Source organism: Dendrobates tinctorius, unplaced genomic scaffold, assembly GCF_039654945.1.
Source record: "Dendrobates tinctorius isolate UK_male_01 unplaced genomic scaffold, ASM3965494v1 ptg000049l, whole genome shotgun sequence".
Classification (NCBI taxonomy): Eukaryota; Metazoa; Chordata; class Amphibia; order Anura; family Dendrobatidae; genus Dendrobates; species Dendrobates tinctorius.
Window position 1 is genome coordinate 25138391 of NW_027361717.1, and position 14992 is coordinate 25153382.

Below are 14992 nucleotides of genomic sequence, written 5' to 3' on the forward strand. Positions count from 1 at the left end.
ATGGCCTATACAGCTTCATCAATGTGTAATATCCTACAAAACCCTTTCACTACAGTGGACCCTCAAGTTACAATGTTGTCAGGTTAACATACTGTATATAGAACATACAACGGTCTCCTCAAGGCCTTTGTACCATGAAACCACATTTATCATATGACATTGCAGACACTGTGGATCTGTGACGCCTGTGATCTGTAGGAAGATGCAAGCAATCATCAGCAAGTTCATTACACTGGCAAAACACCAGTAGTGGTGACCTACATGTCCTGGTTGGCATCTAGCAGTGCTGCTCTATAGTACCGGGCTACATGTTCCACTGACATGTGTTTCGTCACCTGTGCTGAACCCTCAGTCGTTCCTCTGCAGATAAGCATCTGCCAAATAGAGTTTCAAATTGGCAGAACTCTGTTGATGACACATGAAATAAAGAAATGTCTTTGTGCAAAATAAAACATATTCTATCAACAAAAAAGAGACAGAGGTGAACGGGTCTTATTGAGAAACATTTGTGTAAATAACACAAGGACCTCTGATCTGTTCCCTCAGCCGCCCCCTTATCAATAGAAAGCGAGGTTATAACAGGCGAACAGCAGCTGGATGAGACGCTCTTCGTATGGTGCCTAGTAAGAAATGAGGATGACTCCCCAAGTGCTGCTATGGCTCTGCCTGTTGGGTAAGTACATGTCCATCCAAGCTCATGAAGGAATCTGTCAATTTGCATATTTAGGATGTTTAGCCACCGGTTCCCAGCAGTGATAACCTCCACAATCTGCTGTTATTGCTGGAGCTGACACTGTACAATGATCCATGTAGGGAGCTAAAGCCTGCAAAAATATACCTAAGTGATGAGTAAATCTGACTATAATTGAATCCGACAGTTTGCTTGAATTTGGCAAGAAAATAACATTCCTATTAGTTATATTTGAAGCTAATGAAATGTATATTATTGTGCCCTGAGGTTTCTCCAGAACATAATAAACATATGTAAAAAAAATGATACTCGCCTGTCCCGCTGTGCAGCCCCGCTCTGGCCCAACCCTTCTCTCCGGTCCGGTCTCTGGTGCGGTCTTCACTGGGTTATCTTCGACATCTTCTAGCACCTGATATCTTTGGCATCTTCTGGCCACACTACTGATTGGACCAAAGATATGTGAGGGTTGGATGAGTATTAATTTTCTTAAATGTTTTTTAAATCCCTACACAGTCCTTGTAATTTTGTTGGATTCACATAAATGAAATTGCCAAAAAAAAAAAATTCTGATTCTGTCAAATCTGATATTTTTACAAAACTCAAGATGAATTGACTTTGCCTCAATAAGATCTTCTCATTTCTATAATTATAATTTTTTTTTATGAATAACATTATCTTTACAGAATAAAACAAAAATATATATTTGTCTTTGCATCTAATTTGTTTTAGGAATAATATATTATTTCTAACAATACACTTCAGGGCCCCACACTCCAAAATGATCATGAGCCTCTGTACTTCGGTTGAGTGCTGTGTCCCTTCTGAATATGTTCTTCTCCTGACAATGAATTGACAAATACCTGATAGCAATAGATTGATCTCAACATGGGAAATTTTAATTTATTTCTATGGATGAAGTAACCATTGATAGTTTTGAATGTATCAACTGTGACTCACTATTTAACCAATATTCATTACTATTTACGAATTCCACATTTCATTGGAAGCTCATGGGGACCTTCAGAGCACGACCATCCTCTCCCCAATGTGCATAACAGAGCTGCACATAGAATAGCTGAGCTGTGCTGCAACCCACTTGTCAGGGAAATGGCAATACTGTAGAAGGGTCTGGGGGGGGTTAGAAAAGGCTCATAGTGGGTCGCCCTCCCAGGGCTGTGGGGTACTCGGTACCGGGCCGGTGTCAGGGGGATGTGTCACAGCAGAGATGACCCGGTCCGTGGCCCTGGGCGCCCAAATCAATGGTGGTTTATGAGATAGTTTATATGGATAGTTCGTGACGCCACCTGTGGTGTTCGGCAAATATGGTGTTAGGCCGACGCTGCGAGCAGATCCTCTGGGACTGAAGGTGTGTGCAGCATAGATGGTGAAGCTCCCCAAAGGTGGAGTTGTAGTCCCAAGGCAGTGTAGATGTGGTGGGCACGGTGATGTAGCAGTGCCGACAGGGTAGGAAGCAGACAAGGCACAGTGGGGTGCAATTTTCTGTATCTTTACTTGGTAACTGCAGTCCAGGTTCCTGATTACAGATGGTAATGGAGCAGGTTAGCCTGGAAGCAACTCTAGGATTCTCTCTCACAGACGGGCTGTGCAGTCTCCTTCCTAGCGCTTTGTGGTGTGAAGCACTCCAGTCCTTAGTTACTCTGAAGTTCCTCCTGTCAATTGTTCCTAGAACTCTCACTTGCACGGCAGACAGCTGTAGCCTATCTCAGGGACGCCTAGCTCCCGGCTCTCTATCCGTTTCGCTGTTGTGCCTCAAGTCTGAAATGGGAGCAGGGCATTTACAGCCTCCTACCCCTCTGGTATCTGTGGTAGGACCTTTAGTATCCTTGCCACCTTGGAGACCAGGCTCCAGTTTGTGCGCTCTCAAGCTGAGGGAGCTCGCCTGCTGCAGCTCAACCTCTCAGCTTCATTCTCCACGTCTGCACACTTCACCCTCCGCAGACTAACTAACTCCACTTCCTCCTGGTCCTCAGAGGTCACTCCTCCCCTTCATCCAGGTTTAGAGCTCCCCCTGCTGACCCAGAGTGGAACTGTGTTGCATGTAAGGATTGACTGTGAGAGAGGTCCATCATTGCCTCCAAGCCTGGCATTACCCTCCCCTGGAGGAAGGCAAAGCCAGTGTGGCGACCTTACTCCTGGGGGCGCCACAATAGTTGCACTTGTTTTTTATTAAGCAGATAGGGTCATTAGATGTTAATGTAGCCGGTATCAGAGGGATTTTCAGCATAGCATAGCTGAGCTTTGCTTACAACCCAGATGTTAGATATTTTATTAGAGTAAAAATACAGGGCCCATACAACTTAAGTATTAATGTACAAATACATTAGGTAGGCAATATACAAAACATATACCTACACTATGCGCAGGCCGAGATTGGCCATCTTCCCGACCTGGCAGATACCCGGTGGGCAGCAGCAGTGAAGTAGAAAGTGGGCCAGGGCCCTGTTTTATGGATGCTGGCCCTTTAAATATTCTTCATAGTGTCAAGGCCTTATGTGTGTGCACACGCAACGCCACTGCGGTACATGGAGCTGTTTCTAAGCCTTTCCTTCTCTGTGCACACTGCAATAGACGCACTGAAGCCTTTCATCTGCCTTCATCTCCACGATCTGGGAAAATCCTGAGATGGCGCCTTTTTATGTATACTTCTGTCCTAATGTCTCATTTCTGATGTTTATGCACCAACCCCAGTGTCTCCTATATAATGAATATACAGCAATTGCACTGCATCCTTTATGATGTATATACACTAATCTCAGTGTCTTCTATGTGATGTACAGTGGGTATGGAAAGTATTCAGACCCCTTTAAATTTTTCACTCTTTATTTCATGGCAGCCATTTGGTAAATTCAAAAAAGTTCATTTTTTCTCATTAATGTACACGAGTTCTACACCCCATCTTGACTGGAAAAAAACAAATGTAGAAATGTTTGCGAATTTATTAAAAAAGAAAAACTGAAATCTCACATGGCCATAAGTATTCAGTCCCTTTGCCCAGTATTGAGTGGCAGCACCCTTTTGAGCTAGTACACCCATGAGTCTTCTTGGGAATGATGAAACAAGTTTTTCACACCTGGATTTGGGGGTCCTCTGCCATTCTTCCTTGCAGATCCTCTCCAGTTCCGTCAGGTTAGATGGTGAACAGCTATGAAGCAAAAAGTAAAAAATTTAAAGGGGTCTAAATACTTTCCGTACTCACTGTATATACAAGTCTTCTATATACACTGTTTTCCAAATTATTATGCAAATGATATTTTTCTATGATTTTCCTAAATAGTCGGTGCAAATGACAGTCAGTCTAATAAAGGTCATCACCTGTTAGAAATACATCAAATTTTATTGAAGAAACCTCCCAATAATAACAGTATAATCTCCAAAATGAATAAAAACTCAAATTGCACTGTTCCAAATTATTAGGCACAGTAGAATTTCTAAACATTTGATATGTTTTAAAGAACTGAAAATGCTCATTTGTGGAATTTGCAGCATTAGGAGGTCACATTCACTGAACAAAAAAGCTATTTAACTCTAAAACATCCTAACAGGCCAAGTTACATGTTAACATAGGAACCCTTCTTTGATATCACCTTCACAATTCTTGCATCCGTTAAACTTGTGAGTTTTTGGAGAGTTTCTGATTGTATTTCTTTGCATGAAGTCAGAATAGCCTCCCAGAGCTGTTGTTTTGATGTGAACTGCCTTCCACCCTCATAGATCTTTTGCTTGATGATACTCCAAAGGTTCTCTATAGGGTTGAGGTCAGGGGAAGATGGTGGCCACACCATGAGTTTATCTCCTTTTATGCCTATAGCAGTCAATGACTCAGAGGTATTCTTTGCAGCATGAGATGGTGCATTGTCATGCATGAAAATGATTTTGCTCCTGAAGGCACGTTTCTGCTTTTTATACCATGGAAGACAGCTGTCAGTCAGAAACTCGATATACTTTGCAGAGGTCATTTTCACACCTTCAGGAACCTTAAAGGGCCCTACCAGCTGTTTCCCCATGATTCCGGCCCAAAACAAGACTCCTCCACCTCCTTGCTGATGTCGCAGCCTTGTTGGGACATAGTGGCCATCCACCAACCATCCATCTGGACCATCCAGGGTTGCTCGACACTCATCAGTAAACAAGACTGTATGAAAATTAGTCTTCATGTATGTCTGGGCCCACTGCAATCGTTTCTGCTTGTGAGCACAGTTTAGGGGTGGCAGAATAGTAGGTTTATGCACCACAGCAAGCCTTTGAAGGATCCTACACCTTGAGGTTTCGAGGGACCCCAGAGGCACCAGCAGCTTTAAATATCTGTTTGCTGGTTTGTAATGGCTTTTTAGCAGCCGCTCTCTTAATCTGATGAACTTGCCTGGCAGAAACCTTCCGCATTCTGCCTTTATCAGCACAAACATGTCTGTGCTCAGAATCAACCACAATCTCTTAACAGTACGATGATCACGTTTAAATTTTTGGGAAATATCTAATGTTTTCATCTCTTGACCAAGGCATTGCACTATTTGATGCTTTTCAGCAGCAGAGAGATCCTTTTTCTTTCCTAAATTCCTTGAAACCTGTGCCCTGCTTAATAATGTGGAACATCATTCTTAAGTAGTTTTCTTTATTGGGCTCACCTGGTAAACTAATTATCACAGGCATTTGAGATTGATTTCAGTGATCCAAAGAGCCCTGATACACAATACCATCTATGAGTTTATTTGAAAAACAAAAAATTACATCTTTATGACACTTAAATCCAATTTGCATAATAATTTGGAACACAGTGTAATGTATATATAGCAGTTGCAGTTTCCTATGTGATTTATATACAGCAGTCACAGTGTATCCTGAATGATGTATATACAGTAGTTGCGGTGGTTCCTATGAGATGTAAATACTGCAGTAGCAGTTTCTCCTATATGATGTACATACAGCAATCCCTGGGGCATCTGAGGGCTGGTGGTGTTAGTCTGAGAGGGGTAAATATGGAATATTTGGAATCCCAAACCATTTTTTTCTTTAACTTATTTATTAGCTAAATACATATACAGTAAAATACACACACAGTGCACTAATTATATGTGTCACTGACATCTTTCTATCTATTCTTTGTATATACAGTGGGGCAAAAAAGTATTTAGTCAGTCAGCAATAGTGCAAGTTCCACCACTTAAAAAGATGAGAGGCGTCTGTAATTTACATCATAGGTAGACCTCAACTATGGGAGACAAACTGAGAAAAAAAAATCCAGAAAATCACATTGTCTGTTTTTTTTTCATTTTATTTGCATATTATGGTGGAAAATAAGTATTTGGTCAGAAACAAGCAATCACGATTTCTGGCTCTCACAGACCTGTAACTTCTTCTTTAAGAGTCTCCTCTTTCCTCCACTCATTACCTGTAGTAATGGCACCTGTTTAAACTTGTTATCAGTATAAAAAGACACCTGTGCACACCCTCAAACAGTCTGACTCCAAACTCCACTATGGTGAAGACCAAAGAGCTGTCAAAGGACACCAGAAACAAAATTGTAGCCCTGCACCAGGCTGGGAAGACAGAATCTGCAATAGCCAACCAGCTTGGAGTGAAGAAATCAACTGTGGGAGCAATAATTAGAAAATGGAAGACATACAAGACCACTGATAATCTCCCTCGATCTGGTGCTCCACGCAAAATCCCACCCCGTGGGGTCAGAATGATCACAAGAACGGTGAGCAAAAATCCCAGAACCACGCGGGGGGACCTAGTGAATGAACTGCAGAGAGCTGGGACCAATGTAACAAGGCCTACCATAAGTAACACACTACGCCACCATGGACTCAGATCCTGCAGTGCCAGACGTGTCCCACTGCTTAAGGCTGGTTTCACACTTGCGTTTTTTTTGCGGGATTTTAGCGCTAAAAAACGCATGTTTTTTTTTTTCCTATATTTTGCATGGGATGCGCTTATGTGCGCATACACATGCGTTTGTATGCGTTTTTCCGCGCATGCGTTTTTTTGCGGAATGCGCTCGGGCGCACAAAATGCATCCTGTTGCATTTTTTGGGCGTCCGACTTGCCTCAAAAAAACGCATGCGCGCGCAATGCGTTTTTTTACAGCAAGACACCCATTATAAGTCTATGGTGAGCATATGTGCGCATTGGCATGCTTATGTATGCGTTTTTTTGCACATGCGTTTTTTTTTTTACCATTAGTTTAGACAATGGAATTTAGGGGTTTGGGTTAGAGTTAGTTAAGGGGGTTTAGGGTTAGGGTCAGGGTTAGGATCAGGGTATGGTTTGGTTAAGGGTTAGGGTCAGGGTTAGGGTCAGGGTTAGGGTTAGGGTTAGTAAAGTCATGGTTTGGGTTAGTGTGAGGGGCCACCTAATGTTGGAAAAAAACGCAAACGCACTAAAAACGCATACAAACGCATAAAAACGCTGCATTTTTTTCATGCATGCTCATAAAAATGCTTGAAAAAAACGCAGCATCTGTATGCGTTTGTATGCGTTTTTTTGCGGGAAAAACGCGCTGCAAAACAAAGCAAGTGTGAAACTAGCCTAAGCCTGTACATGTCCGGGCCCATCTGAAGTTTGCTAGAGAGCATTTGGATGATCCAGAGGAGTTTTGGGAGAATGTCCTATGGTCTGATGAAACCAAACTGGAACTGTTTGGTAGAAACACAACTTGTCGTGTTTGGAGGAAAAAGAATACTGAGTTGCATCCATCAAACACCATACCTACTGTAAAGCATGGTGGTGGAAACATCATGCTTTGGGGCTGTTTCTCTGCAAAGGGGCCAGGACGACTGATCCGGGTACATGAAAGAATGAATTGGGCCATGTATCGTGAGATTTTGAGTGCAAACCTCCTTCCATCAGCAAGGGCATTGAAGATGAAACGTGGCTGGGTCTTTCAACATGACAATGATCCAAAGCACACCGCCAGGGCAACGAAGGAGTGGCTTCGTAAGAAGCATTTCAAGGTCCTGGAGTGGCCTAGCCAGTCTCCAGATCTCAACCCTATAGAAAACCTTTGGAGGGAGTTGAAAGTCCGTGTTGCCAAGCGAAAAGCCAAAAACATCACTGCTCTAGAGGAGATCTGCATGGAGGAATGGGCCAACATACCAACAACAGTGTGTGGCAACCTTGTGAAGACTTACAGAAAACGTTTGACCTCTGTCATTGCCAACAAAGGATATATCACAAAGTATTGAGATGAAATTTTGTTTCTGACCAAATACTTATTTTCCACCATAATATGCAAATAAAATGAAAAAAAAACAGACAATGTGATTTTCTGGATTTTTTTTTCTCAGTTTGTCTCCCATAGTTGAGGTCTACCTATGATGTAAATTACAGACGCCTCTCATCTTTTTAAGTGGTGGAACTTGCACTATTGCTGACTGACTAAATACTTTTTTGCCCCACTGTATCTATTCTATATATTCTATTCTGATGGTTCATGCTGTGAATATCTTGTACTTGACTGATGAAATGTTGGTTTCCTATCAGATGGGTGCCTAAAAATCGGACAACACATGTATGGTCCATGTGCTGTGCGATTTTTTTCCTCACACCCACTGACTTGCATTGGTGAGTTTTGTCTGATATACACGGCCACTCGCAGCATGCTGCAATTTTTTTTCTCAGTCCAATTTCAGTCGAGAAAAAAATTGCAGATTAACATATAATCATTCAATAACATTAGTCAGAGTGCAATCCGATTGCTTAATCAGATTGCACATGTCCGATTTAAACGCAACTGAGTATGAGCCCTAGTTCTGTATATATACACTGCACAGTACCACTTCTCCTGTCATGTATACGATTTTCAGGAACTGTATTATTCTGTATATACTCACTACATAGTACCACTCCTCCTGTCCTGTATATACACTGCACAGTTCCACTCCTCCTGTCCTGTATATACACTGCAGTACCACTTCTCCTGTCCTGTATATATACTGCAGTACCACTTCTCCTGTCCTGTATATATACACTGCTCAGTACTTCTCCTGTCCTGTATATCAGTACTTCTCCTGTCCTGTATATACACTGCACAGTACCACTCCTCCTGTCCTGTTTATACACTGCACAGTACCACTTCTCCTGTCCTGTATATACAATGTACAGTACCACTTCTCCTGTCCTGTATATACAATGCACAGTACCACTTCTCTTCTCTTTACTGTGTGTCATTTTCAGTATCTGCATAAATGTGTATACAGTATATGCATTGAACAGTACCCCTTCTCCTGTCCTGTATATATACACTGCACAGTACCACTTCTCCTGTCCTGTATATACACTGCACAGTACCACTCCTCCTGTCCTGTATATACACTGCAAAGTACCACTCCTCCTGTCCTGTATATATACACTACACAGTACCACTTCTCCTGTCCTGTATATACACTGCAGTACCACTTCTCCTGTTCTGTATATACACTGCACAGTACCACTTCTCCTGTCCTGTATATACACTGCACAGTACCACTCCTCCTGTCCGGTATATACACTGCAAAGTACCACTCCTGTCCTGTATATATACACTACACAGTACCACTTCTCCTGTCCTGTATATACACTGCAGTACCACTTCTGTTCTGTATATACACTGCACAGTACCACTTCTCCTGTCCTGTATATACACTGCACAGTACCACTCCTCCTGTCCTGTATATATACACTGCACAGTACCACTTCTCCTGTCCTGTATATACACAGCACAGTACCACTTCTCCTGTCCTGTATATACACAGCACAGTACCACTTCTCCTGTCCTGTATATACACTGCACAGTACCACTCCTCCTGTCCTGTATATACACTGCACAGTACCACTCCTCCTGTCCTGTATATATACACTGCACAGTACCACTCCTCCTGTCCTGTATATATACACTGCACAGTACCACTCCTCCTGTCCTGTATATACACACTGCACAGTACCACTCCTCCTGTCCTGTATATATACACTGCACAGTACCACTCCTCCTGTCCTGTATATATACACTGCACAGTACCACTCCTCCTGTCCTGTATATATACACTGCACAGTACCACTCCTGTCCTGTATATACACTGCACAGTACCACTCCTCCTGTCCTGTATATACACTACATAGTACCACTCCTCCTGTCCTGTATATATATATATATATATATACATTGCAGTACCACTCCTCCTGTCCTGTATATATAGACTGCACAGTACCACTTCTCCTGTACTGTATATACACTGCACAGTACCACCCCTCCTGTCCTGTATATATACACTGCACAGTACCACTTCTCCTGTCCTGTATATACACAGCACAGTACCACTTCTGTCCTGTACATACACTGCACAGCACCACCCCTCCTGTCCTTTATACATACACTGCACAGTACCACTTCTCCTGTCCTGTATATACACTGCACAGTACCACTTCTTCTGTCCTGTATATATACACTGCACAGTACCACTCCTCCTGTCCTGTATATACACTGCACAGTACCACTCCTCCTGTCCTGTATATATACACTGCACAGAACCACTTCTCCTGTCCCGTATATATACTGCACAGTACCACTTCTCCTGTCCTGTATATACACACTGCACAGAACCACTTCTCCTGTCCTGTATATATATACTGCACAGTACCACTTCTCCTGTCCTGTATATATACACTGCACAGTACCACTTCTCCTGTCCTATATATATATATATATATATACACTCACTGGCCACTTTATTAGGTACACCATGCTAGTAACGGGTTGGACCCCCTTTTGCCTTCAGAACTGCCTCAATTCTTCGTGGCAGAGATTCAACAAGGTGCTGGAAGCATTCCTCAGAGATTTTGGACCATATTGACATGATGGCATCACACAGTTGGCGCAGATTTGTCGGCTGCACATCCCTGATGCGAATCTCCCGTTCCACCACATCCCAAAGATGCTCTATTGGATTGAGATCTGGTGACTGAGGAGGCCATTTGAGTACAGTGAACTCATTGTCATGTTCAAGAAACCAATCTGAGATGATTCGAGCTTTATGACATGGCGCATTATCCTGCTGAAAGTAGCCATCAGATGTTGGGTACATTGTGGTCATAAAGGGATGGACATGGTCAGCAACAATACTCAGGTAGGCTGTGGCGTTGCAACGATGCTCAATTGGTACCAAGGGGCCCAAAGAGTGCCAAGAAAAAATTCCCCACACCATGACACCACCACCACCAGCCTGAACCGTTGATACAAGGCAGGATGGATCCATGCTTTCATGTTGTTTACGCCAAATTCTGACCCTACCATCCGAATGTCGCAGCAGAAATCGAGACTCATCATACCAGGCAACGTTTTTCCAATCTTCTACTGTCCAATTTCGATGAGCTTGTGCAAATTGTAGCCTCAGTTTCCTGTTCTTAGCTGAGAGGAGTGGTACCCAGTGTGGTCTTCTGCTGCTGTAGCCCATCTGCCTCAAAGTTCGACGCACTGTGCGTTCAGAGATGCTCTTCTGCCTACCTTGGTTGTAACGGGTGGCAATTTGAGTCACTGTTGCCTTTCTATCAGCTCGAACCAGTATGCCCATTCTCCTCTGACCTCTGGCATCAACAAGGCATTTCCGGCCACAGAACTGCCGCTCACTGGATTTTTTTTCTTTTTCGGACCATTCTCTGTAAACCCTAGAGATGGTTGTGCGTGAAAATCCCAGTAGATCAGCAGTTTCTGAAATACTCAGACCAGCCCTTCTGGCACCAACAATCATGCCACGTTCAAAGGCACTCAAATCACCTTTCTTCCCCATACTGATGCTCGGTTTGAACTGCAGGAGATTGTCTTGACCATGTCTACATGCCTAAATGCACTGAGTTGCCGCCATGTGATTGGCAGATTAGAAATTAAGTCTTAACACACAGTTGGACAGGTGTACCTAATAAAGTGGCCAGTGAGTGTATATATATATACTGTACAGTACCACTCCTCCTGTCCTTTATATACACTGCACAGTACCACTCCTCCTGTCCTGTATATACACTGCACATTACCACTCCTCCTGTCCTGTATATATACACTGCACAGAACCACTTCTCCTGTCCTGTATATAGATACTGCACAGTACCACTTCTCCTGTCCTGTATATATATACTGCACAGTACCACTTCTCCTGTCCTGTATATATATACTGCACAGTACCACTTCTCCTGTCCTGTATATATACACTGCACAGTACCACTCCTCCTGTCCTTTATATACACTGCACAGTACCACTCCTCCTGTCCTGTATATATACACTGCACAGTACCACTCCTCCTGTCCTGTATATATACACTGCACAGTACCACTTCTCCTGTCCTGTATATATATACTGCACAGTACCACTTCTCCTGTCCTGTATATATACACTGCACAGTACCACTCCTCCTGTCCTGTATATATACACTGCACAGTACCACTCCTCCTGTCCTGTATATATACACTGCACAGTACCACTTCTCCTGTCCTGTATATATACACTGCACAGTACCACTCCTCCTGTCCTGTATATACACTGCACAGTACCACTCCTCCTGTCCTGTATATATACACTGCACAGTACCACTCCTCCTGTCCTGTATATATACACTGCACAGTACCACTCCTCCTGTCCTGTATATATACACTGCACAGTACCACTCCTCCTGTCCTGTATATATACACTGCACAGTACCACTCCTCCTGTCCTGTATATATACACTGCACAGTACCACTCCTCCTGTCCTGTATATATACACTGCACAGTACCACTTCTCCTGTCCTGTATATATACACTGCACAGTACCACTTCTCCTGTCCTGTATATATACACTGCACAGTACCACTTCTCCTGTCCTGTATATATACACTGCACAGTACCACTCCTCCTGTCCTGTATATATACACTGCACAGTACCACTCCTCCTGTCCTGTATATATACACTGCACAGTACAACTTCTCCTGTCCTGTATATATACACTGCACAGTACCACTCCTCCTGTCCTGTATATATACACTGCACAGTACCACTCCTCCTGTCCTGTATATATACACTGCACAGTACCACTTCTCCTGTCCTGTATATACACAGCACAGTACCACTTCTCCTGTCCTGTATATACACTGCACAGTACCACTCCTCCTGTCCTGTATGTATACACTGCACAGTACCACTTCTCCTGTCCTGTATATACACAGCACAGTACCACTTCTGTCCTGTACATACACTGCACAGCACCACCCCTCATGTCCTTTATATATATACACTGCACAGTACCACTTCTCCTGTCCTGTATATACACTGCACAGTACCACTTCTTCTGTCCTGTATATATACACTGCACATTACCACTCCTCCTGTCCTGTATATACACTGCACAGTACCACTCCTCCTGTCCTGTATATATACACTGCACAGAACCACTTCTCCTGTCCTGTATATATACTGCACAGTATCACTTCTCCTGTCCTGTATATACACACTGCACAGAACCACTTCTCCTGTCCTGTATATATACTGCACAGTACCACTTCTCCTGTCCTGTATATATACACTGCACAGTACCACTTCTCCTGTCCTTTATATACACTGCACAGTACCACTCCTCCTGTCCTGTATATATACACTGCACAGAACCACTTCTCCTGTCCTGTATATAGATAATGCACAGTACCACTTCTCCTGTCCTGTATATATACACTGCACAGTACCACTCCTCCTGTCCTGTATATATACACTGCACAGTACCACTTCTCCTGTCCTGTATACACTGCACAGTACCACTCCTCCTGTCCTGTATATATACACTGCACAGTACCACTCCTCCTGTCCTGTATATATACACTGCACAGTACCACTTCTCCTGTCCTGTATACACTGCAGTACCACTCCTCCTGTCCTGTATATATACACTGCACAGTACCACTCCTCCTGTCCTGTATATATACACTGCACAGTACTACTCCTCCTGTCCTGTATATACACTGCACAGAACCACTTCTCCTGTCCTGTATATAGATACTGCACAGTACCACTTCTCCTGTCCTGTATATATACACTGCACAGTACCACTCCTCCTGTCCTGTATATATACACTGCACAGTACCACTTCTCCTGTCCTGTATACACTGCAGTACCACTCCTCCTGTCCTGTATATATACACTGCACAGTACCACTCCTCCTGTCCTGTATATATACACTGCACAGTACTACTCCTCATGTCCTGTATATATACACTGCAGTACCACTCCTCCTGTCCTGTATATACACTGCACAGTACCACTCCTCCTGTCCTGTATATATACACTGCACAGTACCACTCCTCCTGTCCTGTATATATACACTGCACAGTACCACTCCTCCTGTCCTGTATATATAAACTGCACAGTACCACTCCTCCTGTCCTGTATATATACACTGCACAGTACCACTCCTGTCCTGTATATACACTGCACAGTACCACTCCTCCTGTCCTGTATATACACTACATAGTACCACTCCTCCTGTCCTGTATATATATACATTGCAGTACCACTCCTCCTGTCCTGTATATATAGACTGCACAGTACCACTTCTCCTGTCCTGTATATACACAGCACAGTACCACTTCTCCTGTCCTGTATATACACTGCACAGTACCACTCCTCCTGTCCTGTATATATACACTGCACAGTACAACTTCTCCTGTCCTGTATATACACAGCACAGTACCACTTCTGTCCTGTACATACACTGCACAGCACCACCCCTCATGTCCTTTATATATACACTGCACAGTACCACTTCTCCTGTCCTGTATATACACTGCACAGTACCACTTCTTCTGTCCTTTATATATACACTGCACAGTACCACTCCTCCTGTCCTGTATATACACTGCACAGTACCACTCCTCCTGTCCTGTATATATACACTGCACAGAACCACTTCTCCTGTCCTGTATATATACTGCACAGTACCACTTCTCCTGTCCTGTATATTCACACTGCACAGAACCACTTCTCCTGTCCTGTATATATATCAGGGCTGTGGAGTCGGAGTCGTGGAGTCGGTGCTCATTTTCGTGGAGTCGGAGTCGGTATAAAATGGACCGACTCCGACTCCTAAAATATATAATAAATTGGGTACAGTAATTCAATGCAGGATGTGCTGAATATTTTTTAATAGGAGTTTGGGAAAGTTATGAAATATCCTATAAATGGCTGTTCTATTCCTGATCTAAGGCTACATTCACACACAGCGTTTTTCCTGTGTTTTTTGAGGATACGTTTTTCCGCTGCAAAAGCTGATCATCTTTTTAAAAAACCGCA

At 43.3% G+C, this 14992-nt stretch overlaps 1 protein-coding gene across 1 annotated transcript in view; it reads left to right on the plus strand.

Annotated features, from left to right (window-relative positions):
* Positions 1 to 528: 528 nt before the first annotated feature.
* LOC141091152 (saxiphilin-like) overlaps positions 529 to 14992 on the plus strand; it is a 149583-nt gene continuing 135119 nt past the window's right edge. Inside the window, exon 1 of the mRNA XM_073576550.1 lies at positions 529 to 673. Within this exon, the coding sequence (XP_073432651.1) occupies positions 631 to 673 (43 nt within the window). The 5' untranslated portion in view covers positions 529 to 630. The remainder of the gene's footprint in view (positions 674 to 14992) is intronic.